General features: G+C 31.1%; 1 protein-coding gene across 1 annotated transcript; it reads right to left on the bottom strand.

Annotated features, from left to right (window-relative positions):
• Positions 1 to 2,181: 2,181 nt before the first annotated feature.
• Nop56 (Nop56 ribonucleoprotein) lies at positions 2,182 to 5,497 on the bottom strand. The gene is made up of 5 exons (XM_088201430.1): positions 5,425 to 5,497; positions 4,980 to 5,184; positions 4,738 to 4,905; positions 2,624 to 3,594; positions 2,182 to 2,562 (listed from the first exon to the last, which is right to left on the bottom strand). The coding sequence occupies exons 1-5, from the start codon at positions 5,428 to 5,430 to the stop codon at positions 2,422 to 2,424; spliced, it is 1,491 nt and encodes a 496-aa protein (XP_088057556.1). The 5' UTR covers positions 5,431 to 5,497; the 3' UTR covers positions 2,182 to 2,421.
• Positions 5,498 to 9,217: the final 3,720 nt, after the last annotated feature.

The raw sequence follows: 9,217 nt of genomic DNA, 5'->3' as shown, positions 1-9,217 counted from the left end.
TAATCAATTCAAGATTTTTTTTAAGAGCTTAACGCCAACAGAAACTACAGATTAGTCTTTGTGGAAAGTTACGAATAGGATAAAAGAGCCTCAATAAAAAATATCACCGATCAGACTATTTAACGGAAAATGAACTAGAGAAAACAAGGAGAAAGCTAAAGCATTTTCTGAACATCTAGAAGAAATTTTTTCTCTCAGTGCAATGACTTAACTGAAATGGAAAAAGAAATACAGGACTACTTTAACTCACCCCTTCAGCTTGACTTGCATATTAGGAACTTCACACTAATAAGACAATGGGTTATGACTTGATAAATGGAAGAATAAAGAAGTTTTTACCAATAAAAGTCATAAGATTTATGACCATTTTATATAACGCAACAATCAGACTCAACTACTTCCCAACCCAATGGAAGGTGGCTCAAATAATTCCACTAACTTGGAAAAGAGCCAGAAGACGTCACATCATACAGACTAATAAGCTTGCTACTGATAATGTCAAAAATATTAGAAATATTAATATTAAAAATAATGCAGCCTATAATTGAAAAAAGAAAAATCATTCATAATCACCAATTTGGTTTCAGAAATCAACACTCCACAGTGGAACAATTTCACAGACTCGCGAAATCTATCAACATGGACATGGAGGAGAAAAAATACTGTGGTGCTGTGTTTTTGTGGCATCCAGGGATTCTCTATAAAAGCAAGCGACAACTTTCCCATAATATATTTTTAATAATTAAATCATATTTGAGGGATTGTCACTTTCAAGTTACGGTTGGAGACTACTACGGATTTGTACCCGATTTCTTTTTAAAAATTGAAAATGAACTACCAATCATCTTCTTCTACATCATTAGAAAGTGATAGTCTTGTTGGAACGAAGCCAAAGAAAACTGTCCAAATGAGGTTTGTTTGACATTATATAATTACCTATAATTTGTCCGGATTATTTTCTTCTTATTAGCTATCATACCGAATGGGATTAGATTTAGTAAAACCCTTAATTTGAGATGCTATGGATGTAGGTTTTGGCGAACCTTCTTCAACACAGCAATTTTCTTGTCTTACCCTTTCGGCTTCTACAGTTTCACGGAGCGTTAAAACTCTTTCATTTGACATTGAAAGTCAATTAATCGATAGATTAAAGAGTAGTCGATTATTTGCCCTTCAAATTACGCCTAGGATTGACGAACTAGTTATTAATGATAAAATAATGTATCTGATGTTTGAAGAGGATATTGATTGATACTGTACAAAATAAGTTAATTGTGTAGTTACTCTTGTGCATCAGACACGAATCTGAGGTCCCGCCTTGATCCTGATGTTTGATTATTGTTAAATTAAAGTTGTGGTTGGACTGGATTTAAGGTAATGGATGGAGATGTGATTGGTAGTTGGCGGGTTAGGATAGCTTGTGAGTGTTTGTGTTTGGGTCTAGGCCCGGTAAGTGTTGTAAGGTCACCTTCGACCTCGGACTACATATTTGCTAAAGGGACTCCTTTGACCTTGGACTTACGCCTCGCTTCCTGTACGAGTGCAGTGACGCCTTCCAGAAGAAGATATTCATAAGGGTCACTTTGTACAGTTTGCTGTACAAACGTCCTCCACAAATTAGCAACTAACACAACCGAAAACATCAAAGCTACTACCCACAATCAGAACGCTTCAATTGTAGATGTTCATAAACGACTTAAAAATTGTATTTTAAAATATGTATATTTTCAGTCAATATATTTTCTATGTATGTAATTTGTATCACTATATAAAAAAATATTTTACTAATTTTTGAAATAATATATCATACATGTAACATTGTTATCGACCTCCGCTAATCTTGCCAAAGTATGCCGATACGCTGCAGTTTTGCGACAATAACCGTTATTGCAGCGCAGATAGAAACAAAAACAACATACAATCAGATTTTCGTACTATGTGTAAGACTTTCTTCTTGTGACTTAGGCTTCTAGCATACACAAATGTATGTGTAAAAGTTGGAAGCTGCGGTGTACACTGACATTGAAATTACCTGTATGATGGAGAAAGTACGGAGTAAACTTACACATGCTTTTGACTAGAGCCTCTGGCCTACGGAGTTCAAAGTTAATAAAAATAAAGCATACACTGCCTAGGCATATTTAATTTGAATGTAAGAATGTGTGAAATAAAAAAGTCAGATCATTTAAAACATATCTGTTTTATTTGATTACATTAAAAATATAGTATCAATACAACATAATCGATAAAATATTATAAAAAAGTAACGCATACAAACATGTGCTGCACTATTGTTATATTTTAACATGTAAAAAAAACATATTTAAGGACAAAAAAAAAATATATATATATAATGAAAAATAGCTTTGCAAAATTTTGCAAATCATGTTGTATAAATCGGAATGAAATAATGAATGTTTATTATTCCGTCACTGATTTGTCTTTACTCTTCTTCTTCTTTTTCTTTTTAGATTCTTCATTATTGCCGTTTTCTTCAATTTCACCATTTCCATTTTCTATTGTTATATCGGCTTCAGATACTTCAGATTTTCGTTTCTTATTCTGTAAAAGATAATAAATTAATATCATTCATTACATTAATAATTTTTATCATAAGATTTACCTTTTTCTTCTTCGTTTTAATTTCTTCCTCTTGCGTTTGATTAGCAATAATCAAAGCAGCTTCTTCCATCGCTTCTTTCATTACTTCGATGTTCTTCTTGGGAACGTCGCCGCATTCGTAAAACTTCAATCTATCTTCGACCTGTTGTTTTAGCTTTTCACCGAAGACTGGCATTTGAACGTCAGTGAAACAATCGATTCTACTAGCGATAGAACATTTATTAGCCAAGTATCTGGAAATTCTTCCCTTGTTTTTAAGACCGGCCCGTCCGATAAAGCTCGAATGATACAGCAAACCATATTTGGGAGTGTTTCCTCTTGTTTTCAACGCTCTAAACAGAGCCTTTTCAGCGCCTAAGATCTGAACAGTGGAAGCCGGGAATTTAGCGAGATTTGTTAAACTGCCCGCTTTGGAAATGAGCCTAGCTCCGACCTGATCTCCGATCAAGCACGCTAAATTCGGAGCCACTCCGTTCATCTTCTTATGTAGGTATTCGGAGATCTCTTTTCTATATTCGCTAAGCTTGACCAATCTAGTGGCAAACATCTCAATGTTGATTAAATCTATAGGCGATATGTCCATTCCCATAGACATTTTGGAAGCGTCTAAGATCGCTTGTGCTTTTTCTCCGTCCATCAAAATTTCAGTGAGAGGCTCTAGAGATTCTGCTGATAAATCTTTACGATTCTTGATGAATTCGGCAACCTTGGCATACAGATAATTGTCTGGAACGATTTTGACCAACTCTGGGAAATGATATGAATACCATTCTCTTATACGCATCGAAAACGTATTTATATCCTTATCGAGCTGATCGAGCAGAGCTATCGATTGAATGATCATGTTATCGGCTCTGTGCACGTTGAACTTGACTTTAGCTCTGGAGTATGAATGTCCCAAGCCCAATTGAGCTATTCCTGCAGTTTTAGAAGTGAATCCTTTGACCAACTTAGGGAAATGTTGACGAATACCTGAAAACATTGAGCATTATTATAAACACGAAATTTTTAGGTCTACTAATTATACCGACAGCAGAAGTTTTTTATAGTAATAATTTCAATATATTATTGCATAAATAAAAAAAACACAAACTATAATATAATCATAAAAATGAATTAACTTAAGATTCTTCTCTCATAATATACAGCAAAATTCTAGGAACTATCTATGCCCATATATTACAATTGATTTATAATTTCACTAGTCAATATTAGTGAAACTGTATTATAACATTTGTTAATTGACAATTCTAAACGAATATATAAAACTTAGTAATTTTTATTTAAATTAATTAATAAGCATGAAAATAATATATATGATTTACTTTGATAATTATTAAATGAATAATTTAATAAGCATTAAATACAATAATTATGTTAAAACTCTACTTCAACAGCTGTGAAACATATATTTTCTGTTCAAACCCAAATCTGACCTAAACAAATTAACTAAACCCAACTCGACTTAATGAAAATTTAAAACCTAACTATAGCTTTTGAGCTCTCTTAAAACCCAGATATGCCTAAGAAATTTTGCAATTTTCAAATTAGAAAAAAACCGCACAGCTTCACCAGACGACAAACAACACTAGACTTAACAATATTCCGGTTTTTATTGTTTAGGAGTTATTATTAAACCCTTTTAATGAGTTCATTCACGTTTTGACTCATGTAAAAGTAATAAAAACGTCATAATTGTAAAAAACAGTGGCACGATTTTAGTGACCTACCCATAGGACAGTGGGTTAATTCGCTATTTAGTCAGGTTTAAGATTACTAGATTTATGAAAGCTGTCAAATTGACAGGTTTCTGGTTTATATTTTATATAATTCGCATCGCAGTATATTTTTTTTATAACTTTATTTTTGAATAATGCAAATAAGGTCACTATATACATATTTTTAACGACACCCATCAAATTGACAGGTTTATAGCTGTAAATCTAGTGTTAACATTCTGGGCTCAACAGGTGAGAGGTCACCCAATACCTATTTTTTGAATCAGGGTCATTTTGAAGCACATTAGAAAAATAGAAAAAAACATTCTTCATAATTAGTTGACTTGAATTGAAAAGTATTTTATTAAGAGTCGTAATTTAATAAATGATAAACTACCTCTGATTATCTCGGGAACAGCGCCAATGTGCGAACACGGAATTCCAAGACTTTCGCTGATGGCTGCTCCCAGTTTGGGGTCCAAAACACCTAACGTAGACTTCTGCCGTTTGCCTTGTTTAGGTAGAGCACCATCCAAGAACAATTGTAAATCTTCCGGAACGACGCCTGATACAAACATACATCTGGATTAGACACGATGCATTATTATTTATCAACATAAAATGCATTCAAAGTAGTACCTTCGGATATACTATTGATGTTTTCGAGAGCCGATACGGCCGTTTTGAAAGGCTGAAAAGCCGTTAGCTTGACGATCGTATTAAATCTGTCCATTTCGAGGACAGACGATTCCAACTGAGGTAGAAACGTAGCCACTTCGTCGAACTCCTCGATTTTAAACAGCGAGTAGCCCGCGGCATGCTCGAACAATACAAGCATTTTCACCTGTAATACACAACAATTCAATTAAAACAGTTAAATCAGTCGCTTTCGTTAACATACAAAGTAAAAAAAAATAGCATCGTGGAGTAAGTTTATATTTATACAACATAACCTAAAATGTCATATGACACGTGTGTGTGTGTGTGTGTGTGCGGTATTCGATTAATATTTTATATCAATTAATTTATAGCTTCAATAATTAATAAAAAACATATATTGTCGATGTAAAATGAAATACTGTACCCCCATCGTGAAACGCGTGGGGCCGAGCCCCGTAGCACGTCCAGACCACGCGCAGATAGATGGACTAAACACTGTAATGTTTGGCCATAGGCACATGACGTTCAATTTATAGCAAAAGATATGTTCATTTTTAAATTATGGAAATAAAATTATTAATTTTTAATCTGGTTATTGTGTTTACAAATCAGTTAAGTATAATTTAAATATTTTAAAATAAATAAATACAAATTTCCCATTTTAACATTTTAATTTATATAAATATTTGTAACAAAATTAAAAAACATGTTTTACTATTTGAATAATTAAATCTTTATTAAATTATAAAAAAGAATGCTATTATAAAATGGTAAAAAAATATTTGCCTTTTGTAATAATTTATTCGATAAAAATAATCGATAGAGATTATTTTCAAATCAATGGACAACAAAAATCCCCAGATTTTAATCATTTAGTGTTATTGTAAGAATAATTAAATACGAAAGTTAGAGAGCAGTGGCTAAAGATAAATCAAAGTGATTTATTAACGAGAGTGAATTGATCGTCTTATTATTTTATTTATAAAATTTCATCTTCCCGTGTAAAGTAACTAAATACTAAGTATGTGTTTCACATTTTCAATAAATCAAATATGTTTATTAGTTATGGATGAACTTATACTGAAGCTTTTAGAAAAATTAAACTTACTTTACAGACGTTACTATACCTGCAAGTGAACCTACTACTTATATTGTAGTATATCTCCTCTTTTCCTAACACGCCGAAAAAGTATACCCAAATGAGATATTCAATACATACAGCTTTGTATATGTATCAAAACAATATTTTTTTGGTCATTGATTGATAACATTTAGTCCAGATTTACATCAAATGATGTAATAAACTTTATTACGAAATCTATTGAAAACAAATTATCTATTACCTGGATATAATTGTATAATTCTTATAGAATTAAATGGCATTTACATTTAAAAACGATCCAACGCATTTAAGAACGACCACTAAAGTCTTTTATCAGGTTATTATATTGGAATCATTTCATGGCTCGCATTACTTTCGCATTTGCAACACGTAATTTTAACAAGGAAAATCTTTCAATCTCGCTTTTCCGACCGTACTTCGCTGCTTTCATAATCAGTTCATCTATCCTGCATATTTTTCGCTCTTTCTTCAGTTCGCTCACATTTTGCGTTTTAACGCTCTGATTTCTACGACACTATGCTTTGCATACCATTAACTAGTAGAAAATAATTTTTTTCTTCATTATATACATATACATATATAAAATAACTAGCGATAGCTTGATTTAATATAACGAACAATATATTGTTGATTTTCTATTATCAAAAATAATGTAAATTTTAATACATTTATATTATATAATATTTAATAGAATAATTCCATTATATATATATGTTGCGATATAATATTTTACGGATGCAGTATTTTTTACAGGCAGCGTTTATCGCGTTAAAATTTATGTGAAAATCCTTCCGCATAAAGCGACCCATATACAAAATTAAATTTTTATATATAATATATACATATATTTTAATTTTTATTATATATGTGTGATTATTTCGTATTGTATTCATCATTGTTTTAATTTCATAAATTTACATGTATATGTAATATACGACTACGCTATTCCGATCTTAGATAACGAAAGAAAGTGCCACGTTTAGGATAGTGAAAATTTGATTCCTCTGAGCAGGTAGTAAAACCTACAAATTTTATTGTTGTACCTAAAATGCAATGTACCCATAAACATTTAGTATGATTTAATATAAATTTAAAAAATAGGTGGATCGTTGATCTCCTCCTATTTCTCAGATAAAATATTAGATGGAACGCTGCCTAAGAAAAAAATTACTTCCACTGAAACTTCTAACGTATCAAAGTTGCCTAAAATATACAGCTCTTAATTCCATCTAATGGAGCTTATTTTAAGTAGATACAGATGGCACCATCGAAGTCCAGATAAAGCAGCTGTTTCCATTCACCTTAACCTCTTATGTGCCAAAAAACTTTGCGTAGTACGTCATGCTAATGCCGCTTATTTTTAAGTCGTTACATACTTATTAAGGGCTTTCCGGTCATTTTAATTTAATTTGCGGCAGTTATAAATTGAAGTACTAAGGTTGTCACAACAAACTAATATTGAATTGGTTTTGCTTTATTAACAAACTAACATTTCTATACAAAGTAAAAAATTCAACGATGTATGATTATATTGCTTCATACAAATATCCTTTTCTAATAATATCTCATTCTAATTTTAATATCTGATTTTAATCTAATTATCAATTGTTATTAAAAACTACATATGGTATAGTATAGGCGTGACGAATAAACTTGTTCTGAAAGACACAGATACACAAATGACTTAAACAAGTTATTGCGACAAATTTATTCTCAATCTGGTCTGGACTGAATAAATTCATCTCAGCTGTTTTGACTACACGTGTAAAATATTTTTCTATTTGTTTTGATTGCGCACATTGCTTTAAAGCATATTTAAAAATTAAATTTGCATTAGGCAAAAGCAGTATGACTGCTGATTGAATTATTAACAAAGATCTTGAAGAAAGCTGGAGAACACAAATTTAAAATTTGTTTAATTTTTTGGTCCTGCGTATATATTTACAAAATAAATAAATATAATTTTTGTTATAATAAATTAATTATTTTTCAGACGAACGTGTATGGTTTTCCAGCGTCCTTCTTGGAAAACGCGCCGACCAAATGCGCATCGTGCAGGGGTTGCTTACAGAAAATGAGAAGGTTGGTTACACACGAGTGAAAACTCAGTTGTTGTCAAGCGCTCGGAGGGAAACCTCGTCCTTTACAAAGTCCTTCGCTTGACACGATATAAATCGGAAAATTTATTTTATTCAATATATTCCTAACAACAAAAAACGGTGCGAGCCGTAAAGAACCTATTTTTAAACTATTATAAATAATTAAAATTTAATTTATTATTGCACTCGATTGTGAAAATTAAAATATTTTCAATAAATAAAATGTGTGTTTTGATATAACATATTCGTATCTTCATCAATCGGGGGACGAGAGAGAGAAGGAAAAATATAAGGTAAGACTTTATTTAATTTAATTAATTAACATTTAAGTAGTAAGTGTAAATAACTAAAATTGTATTCGTTACAATGTACATAAGACATTTAAAAGCATTTCGAATTGAGCTCTTGAAATGTAAACAAAGTTGTATTTATATTTTCTTTCTCGTCTAATTAATACTATACACTTAACATTGAATAAAAATAAATATTAAATTTATCCATTATATTTTATCACATTCGCAAAAATGATTGTGTCTGCGACGTTCGAAAACGTAATGTAATCAATATTGTTATTGATCATACGTGACGATTGCTTTTATTAATTATCATATGTTCAATTCAATAAACACAGGATGTTTCAAAATAAATTTGATTACATTAAAAACAATGTCAAATAAGTTATAGTTACAGCTTCTGATGATGGCGCCTTTTATTAAATATTTTATAGTATGTATGTACAGTCTCTGGGGAAAACTGCTGTCTGTACGAACGAGATAAAAAGCTGAAAATGCAGTTTGGTAAAGTTTTAAACTAACAATCTGTCTGAGAATAAATATATACTACAATTATATATATATACGTTTATTAATTAAATCATTTTCAGCAATTCAACGCTTATAATTTCATTTAAATAAATAACTGACGTAATATAGCACATAATTGTATTAATGCTTTTGAAGTGCGACTTTGGGTAAAAGTTTATCGTTCCGCAGAAA

Source organism: Plectrocnemia conspersa, unplaced genomic scaffold (genome assembly GCF_051122295.1).
Source record: "Plectrocnemia conspersa isolate PC_06_02 unplaced genomic scaffold, ASM5112229v1 ptg000013l, whole genome shotgun sequence".
Lineage (NCBI taxonomy): Eukaryota > Metazoa > Arthropoda > Insecta > Trichoptera > Polycentropodidae > Plectrocnemia > Plectrocnemia conspersa.
The sequence above is the reverse complement of the archived record's forward strand: the minus strand, read 5'-3'. Positions and strand labels throughout refer to the sequence as shown.